Source organism: Perissodus microlepis, chromosome 14, assembly GCF_051167445.1.
Source record: "Perissodus microlepis isolate ML-2025 ecotype Zambia chromosome 14, ASM5116744v1, whole genome shotgun sequence".
NCBI classification, from domain to species: Eukaryota; Metazoa; Chordata; class Actinopteri; order Cichliformes; family Cichlidae; genus Perissodus; species Perissodus microlepis.
Window position 1 is genome coordinate 29,818,222 of NC_140474.1, and position 22,370 is coordinate 29,840,591.

General features: G+C 38.9%; 2 protein-coding genes and 1 long non-coding RNA gene across 7 annotated transcripts in view; 1 reads left to right on the top strand and 2 right to left on the bottom strand.

Annotated features, from left to right (window-relative positions):
• The window catches only part of LOC146374154 (uncharacterized), a 198,969-nt gene that overhangs the window by 56,332 nt on the left and 120,267 nt on the right, over positions 1-22,370 (bottom strand). The window lies entirely within an intron of this gene.
• LOC146374156 (uncharacterized) lies at positions 4,964-15,604 on the top strand. Of its 3 annotated transcripts, none has more exons than XR_014802200.1 (5): positions 4,964-6,111; positions 7,167-7,271; positions 8,194-13,155; positions 13,684-13,799; positions 13,906-15,604. It is a non-coding gene; the product is annotated as an uncharacterized LOC146374156 (long non-coding RNA). The 3 variants fall into 3 exon arrangements; XR_014802199.1 differs by having other exon boundaries at positions 5,405-6,111; positions 13,001-13,155; positions 13,681-13,799; positions 13,906-15,514; XR_014802198.1 differs by having other exon boundaries at positions 5,411-6,111; positions 13,001-13,155; positions 13,906-15,514.
• On the bottom strand, positions 15,682-21,903 carry LOC146374157 (uncharacterized). Of its 3 annotated transcripts, none has more exons than XM_084950695.1 (8): positions 21,803-21,903; positions 21,636-21,694; positions 20,870-21,296; positions 19,782-20,454; positions 19,591-19,696; positions 19,214-19,455; positions 18,953-19,111; positions 15,682-18,836 (listed from the first exon to the last, which is right to left on the bottom strand). In XM_084950695.1, the coding sequence occupies exons 3-8, from the start codon at positions 21,270-21,272 to the stop codon at positions 18,707-18,709; spliced, it is 1,713 nt and encodes a 570-aa protein (XP_084806821.1). In that variant the 5' UTR covers positions 21,273-21,296; positions 21,636-21,694; positions 21,803-21,903; the 3' UTR covers positions 15,682-18,706. The 3 variants fall into 3 exon arrangements, with proteins under 3 accessions (XP_084806821.1, XP_084806822.1, XP_084806820.1); XM_084950696.1 differs by lacking the exon at positions 21,803-21,903 and having other exon boundaries at positions 15,682-18,616; positions 18,698-18,836; positions 21,636-21,795; XM_084950694.1 differs by lacking the exon at positions 21,803-21,903 and having other exon boundaries at positions 21,636-21,795.

Genomic DNA, 22,370 nt, shown 5'->3' on the forward strand with positions numbered 1-22,370 from the left:
TGATAATAATGAATTACAGTAGTCCAGCCTGGAAGTAATAAATGCATGAACTAGTTTTTCAGCGTCACTCTGAGACAGGATATTTCTAATTTTAGAGATGTTGCGCAAATGGAAGAAAGCAGTCTTACATATTTGTTTAATATGTGCTTTGAAGGACATGTCCTGGTCAAAAATGACTCCAAGGTTCCTCACAGCGTTACTGGAGGCCAAGGTAATGCCATCCAGAGGAAGAATCTGGTTAGATACCATATTTCTAAGATTTTCAGGGCCGAGTACAATAACCTCAGTTTTATCTGAATTAAGAAGCAGAAAGTTAGCGGCCATCCAGGTCTTTATGTCTTTAAGACATTCCTGCAGTTTAACTAATTGGTGTGTGTTATCTGGCTTCATGGACAGATAGAGCTGGGTGTCATCTGCATAGCAGTGAAAATGTATGCTATGTCTTCTAATGATGCTGCCTAAGGGAAGCATGTATAATGTAAACAGAATTGGTCCTAGCACTGAACCCTGTGGAACTCCATAATTAACCTCAGTGTGTGAAGAGGACTCTCCATTTACATGCACAAATTGGAGTCTATTAGATAGATATGATACAAACCACTGCAGTGCAGTACCTGTAATACCTACAGCATGTTCTAATCGCTCTAATAGGATATTATGGTCAACAGTATCGAACGCTGCACTGAGGTCTAGCAGGACAAGCACAGAGATGAGTCCACTGTCAGAGGCCATAAGAAGATCATTTGTAACCTTCACTAAAGCTGTTTCTGTGCTGTGATGAGCTCTGAAACCTGACTGAAACTCTTCAAATAAACCATTCCTCTGCAGATGATCTGTTAGCTGTTTGACAACTACTCTTTCAAGGATTTTTGATATGAAAGGAAGGTTGGAGATTGGCCTATAATTAGCTAAGACTGCTGGGTCTAGAGATGGCTTTTTGAGTAAAGGTTTAACTACAGCCAGCTTGAAGGCCTGTGGTACATAGCCGATTATTAGAGATAGGTTGATCATATTTAAGATCGAAGAATTAATTAATGGCAGGACTTCTTTGAGCAGTTTTGTAGGAATGGGGTCTAAAAGACACGTTGATGGTTTGGAGGAAGTAATTATTGAAGTTAACTCAGAAAGATCAATTGGAGAAAAAGAGTCTAACTTAACATCAATGGTACTAAGAGTAGCTGTAGATAATATTACATCTGTGGGATGATTACTGGTAATTTTTTCTCTAATGATAAAAATTTTATTTGTGAAGAAGTTCATGAAGTCATTACTAGTTAACGTTAAAGGGATGGTTGGCTCAACAGAGCTCTGACTGTTTGTCAGCCTGGCTACAGTGCTGAAGAGAAACCTGGGGTTGTTCTTATTTTCTTCAATCAGTGATGAATAGTAAGATGTTCTGGCTTTGCGGAGGGCTTTCTTATAAAGCAGCAAACTATTTCTCCAGGCTAAATGATGATCCTCTAAATTTGTGACACGCCATTTCCTCTCCAGATTACGAGTCATCTGCTTTAGGGTACGTGTTTGAGAATTATACCACGGAGTCAGGTACTTCTGATTAGAGACCTTAGTTTTCACTGGAGCTACAGTATCCAGAGTCATACGTAGTGAGGAGGTGAAATTATTAACAAGATAATCGACCTCTGTTGGGGTAGCGTTCAGATAGCTGCTCTGCTCTGTGTTGGTACAGGGCATTGAAGATGATAACAGTGGGTGGATTATATTCTTAAACTTAGTTACAGCGCTTTCAGAAAGACATCTACTGTGATAAAATCTACTCTCCACCGCTGTGTAATCAATTATTGTAAATGTAAATGTTATCAGGAAATGATCAGACAGGAGAGGGTTTTCAGGAAACACTGTTAAATGTTCAGTTTCTATGCCATATGTTAAAACAAGATCTAGAGTGTGATTAAAGTGGTGGGTGGGTTCTTTTACATTTTGAGAGAAGCCAATTGAGTCTAATAACAGACTAAATGCCATGTTGAGGCTGTCATTTTTAGCATCTACATGGATGTTAAAATCACCCATAATAATTATTTTATTTGAGCTCAGAACTAAATTAGATATAAAGTCTGAGAAATCAGACAGAAACTCTGTGTAAGGCCCAGGTGGACGATAGATGATAACAAGTAAGACTGGTTTCTGAGTTTCACAGCTGGGGTAGACAATGTTAAGCATCAGGCTTTCAAATGAATTAAAAGTCTGTCTTGGTCTTTCATTAATTAATAGGCTGGTGTGAAAAATTGCTGCCACACCTGCTGCTACAGAATGGTCACATGTCTGTCTTTACATTACAAGTGATCACGTGCGGTGAGTTTCAGCCAGCAAAGAGTCCATTAAATTTTTGTTGATAATTTAATTGAATCTTGTTTTTTATTAAAAAATATTTTCATTCCAAGTCTTTATAGCCTATAACAAACTTACACAACAGAAGCTGACCCAAACTCCTTTAAAGACAGCACATTTACATTTCAGGTCTCTAAAAATCCACAGTATCAATACACAAGAAAACTGTGTTAACTAGTATATTACTGTGGGTTGTTAAACTTACAACATTGTTGTGTTGATGTTCATGAAAATGTGTTCCGAACTTGGCAAATGTACGATGATTCAGCTCATAAATAATAACACACTGCTCTCCCCTACATAAGCTCCCTTTATAGGTTAAAAGTATCGGTATCTGCAATACTGCTCTTAATTTACTCGATAATGAAATTTGCAGGATGCACAGCACTGCTGCTGATGAGTAGCAAAATAACTGAATATGTCAGGAAATACTTCACTAGATATATAAATAAGTAATTAAAATATACATTGACTTAGTTTAAAATGCTCTGTATTTCTATTTTTAAATAATTAATTACACATTTTTAATTAATTCTAGTTTTATTCCAGACCCCAATATACTGAGGCTATGTATTTGCATAATGATCTTAACTGCTTTCATAGAGAAACACCTTATAAAAAGCCTTATAATTTAACTTATAACTTTCTTACAAGTGTGGTGTGTATTGTCAACATAAGAATGTACCGCATTAGGATTTAATGCCACATTTGACCTCCGACCTTTTGTTCTGACTTGTCATACAGACTATAGTGAGGGTCAAAAAGATGATAATGTTATTTAGAGCTATGTTCCTTACTGCCATTGGCAACATTTAGGAGATTATATACCAACATATGTGGATTCTAATATCACATATCCTGTCATCCTGTATCTCTGTAAGGTCAGAGATCAAATTTACAAATAAATACCTCTTATCTGTGACCTACTCCTACATAAAGTTTGTGTAATCAGAGTAAAACATCTGCCATATTTTAATACAGTAGTTGCTACTAAAATGTTTGATTTTGAATAGAAGACAAACACACATGTTCAGTCTAGGCTGAAAATGTACACATTTGTGTGACAATGAAAACATGCAATATTCACAATATAATCTTTTTAGGACTTTATTAATGAATAAAAAAAATCAATTTGGAATGCCCAATAAGATCGCAGGGCTCGCAAAATCGCCCGTCGGGCTTTATGATAACCCGATGGGCGGGGCTGAGATAGATTTTGGTCGCCCAACCGGAGATATCGCTAGCTCCGGGACGTCGGGCTAGAGATTTTGCGAGCCCCGAGTTGTGTATTAGTTGACAAAAAATAAATAAAACCCCAATAATCTGACAATTCCCTCTGAGCAAGCACTCGGCGACAGTGGGGAGGAAAAACTTTCTTTTAAAAGCAAGAAACCTCCGGCAGAACCAGGCTCAGTGAGGGACGGCCATCTGCCTCGACCGGTCGTGGGAGTTTTAAAGTGACTCATTGGATGTGAAATAAATTAGCTTGTTTGAATCGTTTGTTGTTAGCCAATTTAAAGAGTCACTTTGATGTCAACTAATACACTTAAACTGTCCAAATAATTTTAAAGAAATATTTAGAGTCAATCCTGATGGATTGCTCTAAATATTCATTTTGTTTTCTTGGAAATATAATATCTTTAAATTCGTTCAAAAGTGTCTGGGAGATATTGTCAGTTTCTGGTAGCTGGTCTTCATCGTCCTATGTTTTTCCACACCATGCGAAAAACCTTGTAAGTAGGTTTCGCTTTTTTCGGAACAGGTGGTCTTTGAATATCGAAATCACCACTTGTTGGTACGGCGAAGCTGCAGCCAACGCAATGATAACAAGGTTAGGTGTAATACCCAGTACCTTTGTAATGTCTTTGAAAATTGCCTTTTCAAGACTTTTGATCCTCTTTTTTTTTATATTTAGAGTTTCTTCTTTAAGTTGCTCCCACAGAGCTATGAAGAGACCCTGCTGAATCTCATCGGATGGCGACACATTTGCCTCTCTTGAGGCATGTGTGATTACTGCCTTTATGAGCTCTTTAACAAGCAACTGTTGCTCTGACAGTGGAGCTTCCACTGTCACATCATTACAAGGTGCAGAGGGCTCAGCCTCGCACACGTCACACTCCTTTGTGGAGTCCTTGGTGGGCTCAGGCACTGGTGCATCTTTTGGCCCCTCATGATTCAGTTGCTGGGTGCATGAATTGGGGCAACATGCACAGTGCTCCGATTTCTCTTGCTGTTTCTCTTGAAGAAACTCTTTGTTTTTCTCCAGGGCTTCATCAAGTTTTACTTGAAGCTGCAGATTCTTGTTCTCAGTGTCTTTGAGATTCCCATAGAGCTCCTGATTAATAGCTCCTGTTTGTTGAAGGTGGTAGGACATTTTTCTTGACTGGTCGCAGTTCTGCTTGTTTGTTGTCATCAGGCTTAAAATAATCGGCTGATCTTCACTCAAGATTATTTCCCAGCCCTTATTTACAATATCTACACTGGGCAGGTTTTGTGTATCTTTATTTTCTTCGTCTTGCTGGTTTATGAGACTTTCATCGTGAAACATTTCTGCATTTCTGTGCAATGCTTCATTAAGCTTTACTTCCAAGACTTTATTTTGTTTCTTCACGTTCTGAAGTATCCATTTCATTTTTTTCTCCTTTCTTTCCTGTTGTGTCTTCTCTTGAAGCAACTTTTCCCTTTTTTCCCAGGCTTCATCAAGTCTTTCTTCCATCTCCAGGTCCTTAAACTTGAGTTTCCCACAGAGCTCCCAAATAATGTCTTCTTTTTCTTTAAGCAGGTGGGACATTTGTCTTAATTCAGCACACTTGTGTTTGTTTTTTGTCATCAGGTTTAAAATCTTCTCCCGTGCGCTATTAAACTTTATTTTCCAGCCCTCATTTATATTATCCACATTGGGCTGCCTTCGATTATTTTCTTTTTCTCGTTGGTTCTTGACAAATTCATTATGCCTTTCTTCCAACTGATTATTTAGGGCCTTCATGTGTCTGCACTTCTCTACAAGCTGAATTTTCTCTGCCTGGAGTTGTTTAATCGTGTTGTGTAGATTTTGGTTTTCCTGCCTATAGGCACAAAGTATACTTTCAGTTAATGTCCTTTGGAGCTGAGGGCCAGCGTAAGCTTGTTGTTTTTTGCTGTCTTTTCTCTGAGACATGTTGGAATCTTAATAAAACAACTGTGTAAATGATCCAACTGTTTCAAAATGTTTCTCAGGTTTATGTTTCAATGCTGCGAACACGAGTGCTGCGAATAAACTGACTAAAAGTTTGCAATTCTCACCCCTATTTATGCCTTTCCGAATGGATCAGATGCCTTTGATCTGCATGATGTCATAGGGCTTTGGAGCGTGATGTCACGGGGTGGGCGTGGAAAGAATTTTGCCTGTTGTCCGTATATTTATATATTTCCGAAATCACATTGTAGTGACGTATACTGAACACAATAAATTATATAATGTAAACGACTACCTGAAAAACAGGTAGAACGATACTTTTGTATCGTTTATTGCATTTATGGAGGGAGTGATGTATGCTGGGTAATGGCACAGCTAGCGACTGGATGACTTTATTCACCCGCTTCGGCTGTTATCAGTCCATACAATGGGCGTTATTAGCACAAATCAGTCCCATAGATATGGGCCATCTCCTGCTAGATTGTTCAGAAGGTTGTTCTCATCCATCCAGATGGAGGATCACTAACAGGAGCGTGGAAGACTCCAGAATCCACTCTGGCTGGAATCCGGTGGATATGCAGTGTGTACAGGTAAGACCATTTAAACGGACAGCATTTATAGAATGACTATTAAAAGTCAGTAATGTTAATGTGGTTAGGTTAGTAATACACCGAGTGCTAATATAACAGCTTTAAGATGCATTTGTAGATATTATTACGTGTTTTACCGTCTTTATGGTGCTAGCTTAAAGTTACGGTGTAAACGTTAGCTTATATTGTAGTAAGGCTGTTACTGTTTAAACGATGTTAGCACAGAAATATTAGCTTCTGTCATGACTGATGAAGTTACTAGTTAATAAAGTTTTCAGTAAAGTGTTTAATCGCAGCCACAGACTGACAGCAAATATGTCGATTAGCTTCAGTGCATCTATAATAAATATGTGCAAGTTTCAGTGCTTCGTTTAAACTGTATGATACTTATACTGACCCAGGGTCAGTTTAAAATACAATCCTAGCTGTGTGAACAAAGCCTAGCTCCTTTGATCCTGCATGACAAACCTCAGAATGCAGGTTATTATTACTCTTTCCTGCTGGCACACCTGAGAGTCAGCTAGAAACTTACAGTGACGTGGACATCATGCAAAGACTGCCAGACTCTGTAATACTGCAAATGATCAGTGACTCATGTTAACACTAAACTTTAAACGGTACCTCTGTGTCTCTGTGTGCTGAACATCTAGGATTGAGTCAGGCTGCATTGACTGTGGGACTTTAATGTGTTAAAAGCAGGTTGAAGACGGCTCAGAAACATTTGAAGATTAAAATTTAGCATTATGGCTGCTGGTGGTTTGTAAAGCCTCTACTCAGCTGTATTTTTGTTACTAATTTACGTTCGTTGTTGTTTAACACAGATTTCAGAAGGGCAAATATGCTTAATAGTTTACCTAGATTTCATTTGTCAGTGTGGGACTGCTGAGTCACCTGAAGAACTCATTTCATTCATTCTCCACATGATGTTCATTTACAGAAATGTTTCACAGGAACTGATTTCTCCCAAAGGGTGAACTAGTGTGTTTCCATAGATTACCTCTGCATGAATGTACTTCTTAAATGAAGGCAAGTGTTTGTCCTTTTTTGTTCCTCAGGTACAGTACGTGATATCAAGGGCAGGCGGTCAACACTGGGGGTAGACAAGAAGCAGACGTACTTCCAAGAGGGAGCTGCAGTGAGGACACAGCCAGGTCACTGAGGTCAGAATCTGAAACAGCTCAGGTTTATATTTTAGGTGTTATAAAAAATCAAAATGTATTTATAAAGAAACCTTTAAATAATAGTCATAATTATGATTATTATAAGAAATATCAAACATTTAAGTGGATTTTCTGTTACACATATTGTGTTAGCCCTGCAATAAACTGGCAGCCTGTCTTTGTCCTGTATCAGCTGGGATAGGCTTCATCCTCCCGCAACCCTGAATTGGATACATTGTATTCCAATTATGTAATCTGATCATTTACAAACTCAAGGTATCTAATCAAAATGTAAGTAATAATTATAAAATGGGAAAGCAGAAATAAGTGTGACATGAATGTAAATGTGTGAGCTGACATAGAGGACAGCTACATGTAGTCTGAAAAACCTTTGTTGTCAAGTTTGCAGGTATATCAGCACGAGACATTCTTACATAGAAGAGACTGTTAAAGTCTCTAACTCAGTGAAGCATTATTATATATTATATATTTGGCCCTTCAAAAAAAACAAAACAACTTTTTTTTTTCTTTTTTTTTCAAATAATGGTACCAGGCACATCTCTTTCCAATAAAATGATGGGGGGAAGGTGGTGTGACTTTCATTTGGGGGAGGGGAGACTTCTTTCTGTAAGCTGCACTACATGAGAGACATCTCCATTAGGACTGTCACTATTTTACATGTTTATAGTGAAATAAATGTATATAAAAATACTTGCATGTGCATGAATATGTTAAGAAGTATATTTGATTATTTGTTCTACTTTTTAAAATTTATTTATACAGTAAAACTGTTAATTTTCAATCATGCCTCAAGGCAACACTGCGCAGTTAGCTTAATTTTTTTCCGGCAATATAATGCATTGGCATATGTGTCTAGAGATGTTTGTGTGCATTAATATGATCATAGTTTTTTATTTTACAGTCTGCTGATAATTACATGACATGGATGTAAAAAGCCTTTATGGAAGGAACCCAAGGGAAAGAAAGTGAGGACAGTGAGCTTTCAGGGAGTGACAGTGAAGTTGAGGAGTGGATCCCTGAATCAGGTTTGAGGGACACATAGGAGCTCAGGGGTCAGTTGGTAAAGTAATTGTGTGTGTGTGTATTACTTATTGTTGTGGGTACACAAATCTGTTTACACACTGACATTGTGAGGTCTCGTCTACTTTATGGGGACAAATTGCAAGGTAAATTATTCACTTTTTTTTCCACTTTAAATGAGTCAGTCTTTTAAAACTACTAATGCCTTAAATATTCATATTAAATTTTAATTATTTCGTGTGGTTTAACCCTTTAGATCCCAGTATCTTTACATAACCGCACAGGTTTTTTAACAGAAAAAAATGAAAAACTTAAATATTTTCCATAAAATACATTTCAAAAAATATTTGATTGTTATTAGAATTAGGTCTTTAGATGGGTCAAAGATTTCCACCAACATTCATTTTGATCCATCATTAGTTTTTTGCATGGGCAAATAAAAAAAAAAATCCCTCACATTTGTGTCCCTAAGGCCCCAAAACGGTCCCTCCCCAAAAAGTGCTAAAAATTTTAATATATTAATATTGTTTTCCACTTTAAATGAGTCAGTCTTGTGTTTTTAACATGTTTTAATGCTTAATATCTTGTTCTATTTAATCTCAACAAGCCCCTAAAAACAGTCAGTGATCACTGTCTGCCTCCTCGGTTTTTATTACTGCATTTTAAAACTCAGTCCGTTTTTTTGGGGAATGTCCCCAAACCTTACGATGTAACTACAGCCCAGGCGATGCATTAATGACTAACCCTTATATTGTGGATGGATTATCTCAGTTGTTCTCCTGACAGAAGTTTGGTCCTTTTACAGCATCCTGCCATGTGATTACACATGACTTGTCCTTAACCGGGATATCGGGAACCCTCACGTTAACTTTGATTGAGTGGAAAAAAGTTAGCGTTCATCCTTCAGCTTCACTATGTAATTCAGTATGCTGAATCTTAGCATTGAATGTCCACAATATTCTAATCAGTACAATTTAGGCATTCACTCCACCTACAGTATCTACACCTGTGTGGCAAATGTGTGGTAAAGATATAGATAATGAAATGTAATTATTATTAAATGCCATGCCCTGAGTCCCCATAGCCAATTATGCTAAGTTTAGCTAGTAAACTAGTTTGCTAGTGTAGCTGTTGAAATGAATTTTGATGGTACGGATATAATAGGATTCACATTATTGACATTTTACTACATATACACACCATTATTTGAAAACAAAAAAATCCTCAGTTGTGAAATGTAACTCAGTTGTCTCAAATATTACATTTCAGTTAAAATTCAAGGTATATATATTTCTGTTTCATATCATTTATAACTTGTGACTATCTAACAGACAATTATTAGTATACAATGAACACTGGCTGAAAGCTTTAGTTATATTTAAGGGCAATATCCCAAAAATAAACTAAAAAGATTTGATCCTTGTACGTTTCACATAAAATGGAAGTCAAACTGATGCAGGAAATATTCTTTAATTGGACAGAAAACTGGGCAATATAATTTACTTATGATGTGAAGATATCAGAGCATTAAAAAGGCTGATGTTTGGGTAAGAGGCTCTAACAGGAGAGAGATGATGCAGAAACATGACATTCTTATAAAATACTGACACACTTTATGAATAATAATAATAATAATAACTTTATTTATAAAGCGCTTTCAAAAAAAAGTGCTGTACAACTAAAATAAAAAAATAAAAGCGATACATAGCAATACAGGTAAAAGACACAATACAAGTTAAAAACAGTAAAAATTTAAAAACTAAAAGCCATAGAATTAAGACATGTAAGATAGGGTGAACAAATGTGTCTTCAGCTTAGTTTTAAAAACCTCCACAGAGCATGCCTGCCTAATATCTTGAGGGAGGGTGTTCCACAGAAACGGGGCACGAAAAGAAAAAGCACGCTCTCCAATTGTCTTTTTTCTGGCTCTAGGAACCTTTAGAAGGCCAGAGTCCTGAGATCAGAGAGCACGGGATGGAACGTAAAGATGTAAAAGGTCGGAGAGGTATGAAGGTGCCAGTCCGTTTAAAGCCTTGTAGGTGAGCAGCAGGACCTTTAAAATCTGCTTGAACCTGACAAGGTAGCCAATGAAGAGAGTTCAGTACAGGGCTAATGTGCTCAAATTTCCCAGTTCTTGTTAAAATGCGAGCAGCTGCATTTTGCACCATCTGTAGACCTCTAAAACTTTTCTTTGGTAACCGAGAAAGAAGAGCATTACAATAATCAATACGTGAGGACACAAATGCATGGACAAGAACCTCTGCAGTGTCGCTTGACAAAACTTGTCTGATTCTGGCTATGTTCCTCAAATGATAAAAGGCGGTCTTTGTTATCTCTTTTACATGAGACTCGAAAGAGCACCATGTCGAACCACACATGGTGTGTACAACTTTGCACAGGTCTTTGAACCTTTGATTTAAATGAGCTGCATACTTTTCCCATTTAAAACCTTCACATCCTATGAAAGAATTGTTATTATCTCCTCTAGACCTTTTTGAAAATATGAAATGTAGAATGAGCTCCACCTGTGCTTCTTTCTTTCTCTTGTCTGTAGATTAACAGTTCACAGGCTGGGTTCTCGTTAAAAATCTTTAGATTTCTATTTGGTTTCTTAACAATGTCTCCATGAAGCCCTGTGACACAAATCAATTAGTTAAAGTACAGTCATGTCTTAAAGACATCAAGGCCTGGATGACCTCGAATTTCCTGCTTCTAATTTCAGGTGAAAGCGAGTTTTTGTGCTCGACCCTAAAAATGTTAGAAACACAGAGTCCAGATACTTGACTCCCTCTGCATCCTTGTCTTTCCCCTCATCCCCAACCAGTTGCAGCAGATAGTTGCCCTCCCTGAACCTGGTTCTGCTGGAGGTTTCTTCTCTTTTAAACAGTCGTTCCCTCCCAATGTTGCCAAGTGCGTGCTCATAGGGAACATCTGGTTGTTGTGTTTTTCTTCTCTAATATTATAGGGTCTTTAGCTTAATATGCAAAGTGACTTAAAGCAATTACAGTTGTGAAGTAGTGGGAAATAAATAAAATTCAAATTGGCTAATTGCAAATGATAAATGATCATTTATACAGTCTATCAAAGTGATTATGGGGGATTTCTGCTAAGCTGCAGCCTCTCTTCACTATAACTCCTGTTAAAACTATTTTAGGATCATGTTCTGTTACCAAAACAAATACCACAACATTGAAGTCTAGGGAGCCAGCTTCAGTGTTAACTTAAGCACAGCTCAGTAATTTCTTAAGCTGATGGGTAGTTTTTGTTTTTACTACCCAAGTTACTAGCTGCTTGTTAAACAGTAACTTCAAACTGTCAGTAAAACCAAGTCCAGCTCAGTTAACTCATGGATCATTCCATTTGTAATCAACACGGGTCTTCTGCTCAACCATCCATCATTTTCATAAAAAATGTTATGATACAAAGTGTGGGCACATATGATGAGTGCTGTGAAATTTTAGGTTCAAATAATAAATACTCCTCAAAATAAGTTCCTTTGAAAAATGCTCTGTCAGCCCACTTTCAGGCATGTTATTTTTTCACGCACTGAAATCTGATGCCATCTCAAAGACCAAGAAAACTCCCTGAAGTTTTCAGACATCAAAATGAATGAGGCTCTATAATTTTGGAAAAATGATGCTCTTTCATTTTATTTTCAACCTGGACTAAGCAAAGTTGTACTACTAAAACAAAAATATCAGTAGATTTTCCTGTCCAACAAGAATATGTGCATATTTTTCATTTGCGAGACTTGAGGGACTCCATTTCAAATCATCAGAGGTGCGGTTGCAGGGTGGTTGGTGCCTGTTGTGGTGGTAACCACTGAACCATACCGCCTAAAGATTATGGCCACCCGTCTGGTGACTCAGGAGGGGAAAGAGGTGATCTACCTGCACTGTGCATAGTGAGGGTGGAGTGCTGCTGACTTCGAATGAGAACACTGTCAGGTGGTGGAAGGAATGCTTTAAGGACCTCCTTAATCCCACTGGCATGTCTTCCATGGAGGAAGCAGGGTCTGGAGACGAGAGGCACAACTCGTCTATCTCGCGGGTGAGGTCACTGAGGCAGTTAAACAACTCCTTGGTGGCAGGGCCCCTAGGGAAGATGAGGTTTGCCCTGAGTTCCTGAAGGCTCTGGATGTTGTAAGGTTATCTTGGTTGACACGCTTCTACAATGTTGCGCGGCGATCAGGGGCGGTACCTCTGGATTGGGAGACTGGGGTTCCCATTTTTAAGAAGGGGGACCGGAGGGTGTGTTCCAACTATAAGGGTATCACACTCCTCAGCCTCCCTGGGAAAGTCTATGCCAGGGTGCTGGAAAGGAGAATCCATCCGTTAGTTGAACCTCAGATACTGGACGAACAATGCAGTTTTCATCCTGGTTGTGGACCACTGGACCAGCTCTTTACCCTCACGAAGATACTGGAGGGTGCATGGGAGTTTGCCCAACCAGTCTACATGTGTTTTTTGGCCTCGGCATTCGACCGTGTCCCTCGGAGTGTCCTGTGCATTTGATGTTTGATGTGGAGCTCTTATGTAGTGATTACATTTTTAAGATGTAATTTTCAAGTGAAAAACATAATATTTATCTGTTGCATAGTTTATAGTGCGCTGTTTTATGCACTGGGTTATCATGTAGAGTTCTGTTTGTCATCTAGCACCATAATCAGGTTTTGTTTTCCATCTTAGATTTTCCAGCTGCTGTGCCTGAGCAGCCACCCAGAGACCCTTTGCTGCAGTTAGTCTCCCTGCAGGAGGCGTCTAGCTGCTGGCTGCTTGATCCAGCTCTGGCTGCTGCACTGGGACAGACCAACGAGGAGGTGGAAAAGTCAAAGCCTGAAAAGGTGCACTGCTGTCAATTTAAATATTAACACAAAATGATGATGTGAGATAAAACAGATTTGATTCTATAATTTGAACAAAAACACACAATGTAATTAAAAACACACCATAAAACAAATAAAATGAAGTCAAACTAAATGTAGGCCTGCCTCACAGCCTGAGAATAAACATCTGCATATCAGAAGCTAAAACACTGGTGGTAATCACACTCCTAACCTCCCACTGAGCTGCACCAGCGTCTGATATTATCCAGAAACCACACGGCAGCAGAAATTATTTTCCTCATCAGTTGTTGTAAAAACATGTCAGCACATTATTTTAGAGCATTTATGATATCACAGTTTGGGATTTCATCAGGAAGAGCATCCAGTGTAATAATCTGCCAAATCAAATATGCAGAGCTGCCCACCTTGGTGACCCTGTGTGACAAAGAAGTACACAAACATATGTAATATTACTGGTTGTAGAAAGTAAAATGTGTGTTCTGTCTGTTTTATTTGATTGATTGATTTGGTGAATTAAACCAGCAGTGAAGTGTGGGCCACCATTCTGGCTCTGATCTGGCTTCATGGTTTCAAGATGGATGCAAAGGACGAGTGGGAGCTTCTGGCTATGAAGGCTGCCTCGTGGCTCTGTGCTCACAATGGTACTAGCAATGATCGTAACAGATAAAATAACAGCTTTAAAAAACTGTTTCATTCTACAGCTTTCCTCCCACAATCATTATTTTAATATTTGTGTTGTGTTTTTAGCACCGTGTGTGTCAGAGTGTGTGGATGCTGGAAATGTCCTGCTGGGTTGCAGCGTGAAGAAAGAAGCTCTGGGACTCTGAGGGTTTTCTTAAAGTAGCTTCATCTTCAGAGTGAACAGAAGCAGGTCTGCTTACTCCACACTGCCTTTGATACAGAGCTGTTTTATATCATCAACCCCTTTTACATGTTTATTTGTCATGAATTATGTACCTAATTTTGGTTTTACCATTGTGGAAAAAAAGTATGTCAAAATTGTCTGAATACTCCTAACACAGTAGAAGATTGGACCACTGCTGTGGCAGCTCATTCAGAAAGTGTTTTAATTCCTTTTCTCTGCCACTAGATGGCGATTATGTTCATACTTTTACTGATTTCACACAGAAACACCAAAACCAATCTAAGAAGAGTCTTTTCCCTTCCTGTTATAGTTCTGAAAATGGCTTCAGTTCAGGACATTTTCAAGATGGTCCTCAGTGAATTGGAGTGAATAGAGCTAAACATTTAAAATAGCTATTTACAGTGTTTACACCATCTTCAAAACAAAAAAGTCTATCCTAGCTTTTATTTTTAAAAAAGTTATATTTTTATGGTCAAATTGAAATGAAACTATACAGAACATCATTCTGTTTCTCTCGCAGGAGTTACAATTTTATCCATAAAACACTTTCATTCTGCTAATTGACACTGATTGATCCTTGAACATCTTAAGACAGCACATAGTCTTCATTCATGTTTGCTTATTCATGACTGTAGTTATATTTACATCTGAATTTTCAAAAACTGCCTGTTTTGTAATGACTTTTCAAATAATAATTAGCATAAAAAGTTATGAAATCTATGTTTGGTTTTTTATTTCTTTGTTGTAACAATTTTGGAAATAAATTGTATATTGGCGTAAAAGTATCAATATATTTGAGGTTTGAGCAGCAAAGTTGAGTACCAGGGTTATGCTCCTGAATAACTTCCCAAGTCTTCTCTGCCAATGCCAAATAGCTTTCTGGGTGCTGCGCTGCACTGTCAGAGCACACCTCCTTATCTAAGGTTTTATGTGTTTCTTATTCTCTTTAAAAGTTCTGCTGAGGGCCTCCTATACTCGAAGTCTAAGAGCCAACTCTGTTCTTTGGCTCGACTTTCTTCCATAATCTTTTCACTTTTGTGAGAAATAAAACACAATTTAAGAACAGATTGTCATAAAAAGAAATGACATCAATAACTACACCAAGGACATTCAAAACAAATTTTAAACTTGGCTTAAAGACCATAAGTCTGATCTGAAAATGTCGACCAACTTCAACATTTAGCTTGTGACACTAACTTGTCTCTCTTCCACAGTGTGTTTCTTTTGTCCTGCTCCCCTCTCCCTTAACCAGTTGTGGCAAATGGCTGCCCCTTCCTGAGCCTTGATCTCCCAGAGGTTTCTTCCTGTTAAAAGGGAGTTTTTATTTCCCACTGTTGCCAGGTACTTGCTCAAAGAGGATCATTCAATTGTTGGGTTTTTTTCTGTATTACTTACTGAATTTACCTTACAATATAAAGCACCTTGAGGTGACTGTTGTGTTGATTTGGCGCTATATAATTAAAACTGAATTACATCTCTGAAGAAATGTTACATGCATGTTTTGTTGCCTTTTTAAAGTGATGGGGGAATAATTGTAATGGGCTAATAAAAAGGGACAGACGTGCTCTGTGTAAAGATCAACCCTTTGACCATCATTCACTGCATCATTAATTGCTTTAACTTATAGTCCATAATGCTGTAAAAACAAAAAAAGAAAAAGCTGAGTCATTTTCACATTTTTATTGAGGTTTGAATTCAGAAAGTCTGTTGCTGATCTCAGTAAATGTAACAGGATGTCTCCGTCCCTGCCTGAAAATTTACAGATGTGGATAAAACAGGATAATGTGTTATTGTCAGGTTTGAGTGAATAACAGGACCCAAATGCAGGACTTCCTGAGAAGCCACAGGCAGTTTATTTACTTCACTTACTATTTATATCAGTTTGGTCAGCAGTCACGTATAGGTTCAAACAAAATGGCACGAGGCTGCAAAAATATTTATCATCTAGTAATCTTTATTAATGAAAGCATGAGTGTACCCACCAAAACACACCAAAGAACCCAACCCCTGTTACAGCAACTGGCTTCTTTTTATTCTCTATCATTCAGGTGAGCATCTGGAATAGCCCAAGTCTGGGGGAAGCAAACCAAATGAGAAACAAAACATCCACATATGCAAACATCAAACCACAATATAACACATGGAAGACATTTATATTTTGTACAAAGTCCTATGAATAATTCAATATGTATATGCTTCAGTCAATTGCATATAAATTAGAAACACCAAGAGTGAAACTTCCCCAACCTGGCACATTGGTTTACTCCAGGAGCTCATAGACAAGTAACAAAATCAGTTGTTGTGCTTCACCTTTGCTCCCAGTGTGTCCTGCCCATTATTAACCAAGCTCTCCCTCTGTTACACTGGAGTCCTTGCCAGTGTTTCTCACCCACGTTCATGTGATTAAGATTCCTGTAACAAACAAAACTTTGTATTCCCGTGAAAAGATCTTTTTTTATTGAGTCTGCTTTTGGGTAAAGGCCAACGTATCGACCTTCCTTGGGACAGAAAATAATCTGTGTCTCAGTCTTAACACTCGTCAACAACACACACCAAACAAAAATGAGCATTTAAATTTAAATGACATAAATAACACTGAATATAAACAGTCTGGTTTTCTAATATTGAAATGAAAGAAATTCTATTTTTTAAATTCAATCATTTTGAATTTTTAGCAGCACTGCCAAACTCTGATTCCTTCTTTAATAAACCTGGAGAGTCACTTACCTCTGTGTCAGTACTTACCAAAATATTGCCTCTTGCCCCTCTGACAGATGACCTCGCCTGAGAAAAAAAAAATAAAAATAAAAATTAAAATGGCTGCAACTGCTGTGCTCCCTAAATTAGTACAAATGGGGGGGAAAAGGAGAGTGGGCATGTTAAATATTACAGTTAGATTTTCTTAAACTTTCACTCTTAGAAAGCATTCTGTTTTAAAGCGAGCACTTCAAAGACATGATGTTTGTGCAGGTCTCCACTCCTTCCTTCTCATGTTATCCAGCCACTGGTTCAGTCTTGCTGCTCCATCATAACCTTTAGTAAAACGAGAGGCTCAGAAGCAACAAGAGTATTGTGTGAAAAGAGATCTTAATAAACAAAGAGTGGCAGACCCCCCGGCTGTGTTGTGTTCTTGCTATTAGCAACTTTATGGTGATTCAGAACATACACCACTTAGTGCACATCAGAACAAAATGTCGGTATTCGTCATGAAAACTGTGCAGAACATTAGGAAAGAAATATACTGTGCAGGAAGACTAGCAGCATAAAACCAGTTTACCTTCATCACTCCAGGCATGATATTACACTGTCCCAAATATAGTCATGGTCCAAGTGAGGAAATGCAATATTTGCTTTTGAAGGAATCCTTTAAAAGCCAAAGATCCTTTTTTATAGATGATGTTTGGTGAGTATTCATGCATGCATCATCCATTAATGTTTGGGATGAGGGGCTGATTGACTTTGTCAGGACTGCTTTTCCCAATAAGCCACCAATATTAAACTTTGACAAGCCTTATGGCCAACTCAACCCATCAGATCTTTGATGTGTTAAAGCCAAAAACCTGCTACAAGACACAATCGAGAGGACTGATGAGAAAAGAAAATGAACTGGATTTTCTTCAAATTTAAAGAGCACCGTTAGGTTTAGCTCATTTAGCTTTGTTAGTGAGCATACATGTAGCTTACAAATAAGTAAATTGAATTAGGGGAGGGAAGAATCAACTTGAAGGCTGATCTCCAGGAAAAACTAGGAAGCTTGAAAGGGAAACAGCAGTTACTTTGGCTGCTGCCACAGCCGCTCCTTAAATACCTGGTCTTGCTGACACACTTAATTATCAAGCTGGTGCCTACATGAAGGTGAGAATTTCACTCCCAACCACTGAATAGACAAGATTGTATCCACACGACGGCTTTATTGATCCCTTTGCAGAGGTTTGAAATTTCTTAAAATAAATCTCAGAAAATCGGTTTGGTTTCGATGTTTAAATTATTTTTCCACAACAACAAACAGAAGCATCGATGTGAGCATCGGTCCAAACAAAAACAATACAAAGATATTATTAGTAGCTAACATATTGCACTGTGGGCTACTGACTAGATAGCCACTAATTACGCGAGGAAATACAAGAATAACTCTGAATGCAATTTGATTTATTGAATTTGTTTATTGAAAATGACTTGAAGAAAGACGAGAACATTTGTTGTCGTTTAAAGTTTTCTTTATTTTGTGCCAAATTGGTGCCAAATCAATAAATGAGCGGTAGAAGCTACCGTTCACAGATGGAAAATGTAAAACACTCACTTGCCACTCTATTAACAACATGTTGCTTTTTGGTCAATGTGACGGACCAAAAAGCAACAAAGTTATTGTACCCAATTGATCCCTATGAGCGACCGTGGAGAGGAAAAACTCCCTTTTAACAGGAAGAAACCTCTGGCAGAACCAGGCTCAGGGAGGGCGGCCATCTGCCTCGACCGGTTGGTGGATAAGTGAGTGTTTTTTGTGCATATTAAATATTTAATTACTGTGAATGTTATATTAAATATTTAAATGACATATATACTTAACTGAAGCAGACGTGATGTGGGAAATTTCTGAAAATACCACACAGAAATGAGCAGCCTTCAAAGTGGTTTCTTAATTTGAAGGCTGCTCATGTATGCTGTGCGGCTTACCCGTGTCTGTTATTTCTGAAATTTGCCTCCGAGTCTTCTTTCCACCTCCCAGCGGGATTTATCCGAGACGCTTTCTTTCCACATCTTTCTGAAGTTCCTCTGTTCGACCAGGTCTTTTAGGATGGCCTTTCCATGAGCTCTGCAGAGAGAAGCATTTTTAATCAGCACTTTATTTTCTAAGTAAATGCAGAGAATTTATCAAAAGAAAGTCAAAATAGAAATATCAGCCTATAATTGTTAAAAGTTCACACTGACCTGACTTCAGAGGAAGCATCCTGACACAGTTCACTGACTGCCAACAGGAAGCATTTGGTGAAAATCTGTCCTGTAGACAGAACTTTCTCCGCTTCCATGAATTCATTGATGATACGAAGCCCCAGTGCGGCACCAGCTCTCACGAGAACGCTCTTATGTCTGAGGAAGGAAACACAGACAAATCCACTCAGTGTGTTTGATTTTCACCTGATCTGATTGTGATGCTGGGGTCACAGATACTCTTCACAGGTGTGAACTTACTTCAAACCCACAGTCACCAGGCTGTTTAGAAAGCGACTCGGGCTGCAACCTTGAACCAGAGCTGTCAGAGCTTCCTTGGCATGCTGCTGAATGAACACATTGGCATTTGCCCTTGCAAACACCTGGAGTAAACTCCCACAGGTCAATTCAGCTTCTTTGTCCATCCTCTCTTTGAGGTGAACACATAAATATACTACGGTGTCCAGTGCCGCACAGGACACACAAGAGCGATTGTTTTTAATCTAAAGAATCAGAGGAAATTTCAGCAGTTAGAAATCAAACCTGTTACAAAGCTGCATGAGACAGGGCACGCTTGCAAACATGGACAGAAGAGAGTGGCAAAAACACAGATGTAGAGAGAAAAACAGCTGGTATACCTCTTGTGTCACCCCCAAGCAAACTGTACGGAGGTTTAACTCCAACTCCTCTTGGTGATGCCACGCCAGGGTGCGGATGTATCGTAGCCCCTCTATCTTTTTCTGCCTGTAGGAAGATCAAATAGTTTTAAAACTCATATCCTCACATTAAATTGAAAATAATTAATGATAACAGTAGAAAATCATTTTACCAGTCGTCCTGACTCAGCAGGCTGAGGCTCAGCCGGAGAGTCTCTGAAGGATTCGAGACTGGCTGTAGCTCCTCCGCTAACTTTTTGTCAATTGACTGGAGGTACCCCATGATAAGCCCTTTAAAGTCCACCTCTGGAGGGTGTCTAACAACCGCTCGAGGTTTCCTTTGTTCTGGAGCTGGAGGAGCTGGAGCTGGAGAAGCTGGAGCTGGAGGAGCTGGAGTTCGAGCAGGGGCTGGAGCTACAGGAGCTCCTCTTCCAGCTCGTGGAGCTGGAACTCGAGGGGGGGCAGGAACTGGAGCTCCAGGAGGAGCTCGAGCAGGGGTCGGAGCTACAACCCTTGCTTGAGCCCCAGCTCCTCTTCCAGCTCGGAGAGCTGGAACTCGAGGGGGGGCATGAACTGGAGCTCCAGGAGGAGCTGGAGCTGGAGCAGGGGTCAGAGCTACAACCCTTGCTCGAGCCCCAGCTCCTCTTCCAGCTCGTGGAGCTGGAACTCGAGGGGGGGCAGGAACTGGAGCTCCAGGAGGAGCTGGAGCTCGGGAAGGAATTAGCCTCTGACGAGCTGCAATAGTTTGGGGCAGAGAGGCATCCACAATTTTTTTAATTGTTTGATACAATGCCTCAAACATATGTTGGCCTGTCACCAGCCTGACACCACCGGCGACTTCTTTGTCTGCACAGATTAGATCATGAAATATTTATTACTCACATTTCAGTTTGTTTGCAGCTGAAAATGAACAAGACTAAAGTGCACTTTAAAGGGGAGAGCAAACCATGTATGTCTATAAGTGTGTTTATTAAATTAAAGTACAAGTTTTCAATTCAACATAATCAATCTTAATTAACCATTTACCAAAATTTGTATTCAAATAAAACCAAATCACAGGCTGGATAAAAAGTGAAGCTGAAATGTCAAACTTTTGACCTCTATAGATATTTTACCATGGCAACTCCTTAACATTCAATGTGTTTTAGCAATGTGTAAACTCTGGTTGGAGGGTTTATCTCTCACACAACAGCTGATTAAAAGTCTGAAGGGTTTAAATGTCTGACATTCTGACTCTTTACTGCGTGATATAAGAACTGACCTGTTTCTCTGTAGTTTTTTAACCTCACTGGAATCTGACTTCTGTGAGGTGGAGAGGATGATGGAGGACACGGAGCAAATGGTGGAGGAGGAGAGGGTGTCTTAACTAATGGGATAGCCCTGAGCTCCTCGGGAGTGCGACTGTCTCGAGGTGTTATTGAACTTCCATCAGAGCTCAATGAAGATGCCAAGCTCAATTCCCGCTGCGGCTGCACCTCCTCAAAAATTTCACCAAGTGGATGCAGGCTGTCCCTGGGTGTTTCTCTAAAGGCTGTCACGTTTCCAACAGCCACCCTGGATTCCAAGTGACCATTGAAAATCCGGTCACGGATCCGATTTTGTAAGTCCTCTACAGGTCGAAGAATGTCATCAATTCGGGAAAGAATGTCTGTCCTTCTCTCCATGTTTTCTATATCCTCCGTATATCTCTAGACAATCAGATTAAAGGAAAAAAAGCTGAGTTGACTTGAAATGTTTAAAAATTATTTCACAAAAATAGATTCACAATTTTACTGTAATAAACTAAACGACATTACACCATCACATCTAATCCTAGAAGGTTTGTTTTTTAAATGACCAAAGTATTTTAACTTTATGCCATAACAACAGAAAGCATGAAAACAGAAAAAGTGATGAGCTGTCTTCATATCTCAGTTATTGTTACAACAGTCTTTATCTGTTTTTACTTTTTAGCATCTACGTTTTCTGTTCAGGATTTTGAGATGTGAAAAGTATGTTTAGAGAAGTAAAAAGAAGCTTGTACTTACATTAATTTCTATAAAGCGATGATTTTCGTTGCGCTATCGTGTAAAGTAATAATTTTTGCCTGTTTAAGCAAACAAAAGTGCAGTTAATGCAGCGAAAGCTGTATTCTCCCAAAGTAACGTCTCAAAAACGAACGCGTGTACCAGTGGTAGGGTGTTTGTGACCTTACACAGAATGTCACGTGCAATGTCTTGCCGTTGTAAAGCTGCATCCATGGTAACAAAACAGCCAGGGCGGGGGAGATTCCAAGATGGCTGCCGAGTAGAAGCCTCTCCGCTGAACAAAATAAATCTTAAACTGGTTTTAAAAAAGAAACCTGTTCTCCATTTTTAAACCGATCTTGTGTTAGAAGAAACTGAGATATATAAATGTCGAATCGTAAGAGAATGAGAATGTAGCAGGCCAGAGCAAGTTTACTGAAGTTTCATCAGGTAATATTTTTATATTCAATTCAATTCAATTTCATTTAAATCGCATCAAAAGTCGCCTCAAGGCGCTTTATATTGTACATTAGATACAGAGAAAACCCAACAATCATATGACCCCCTATGAGCAAGCGCTTTTGCGACAATGGGAAGGAAAAACTCCCTTTTAACAGGAAGAAACCTCGGCAGAACCAGGCTCAGGGAGGGGCGGCCATCTGCTGCAACATGGCCTGTTATGAGTAAGCTAGCACCTTGAATCCGGCGACGCGTTTCCAAGTCCCCAGCTGCGAAAAAGTCTCTCTGTGAAATGGA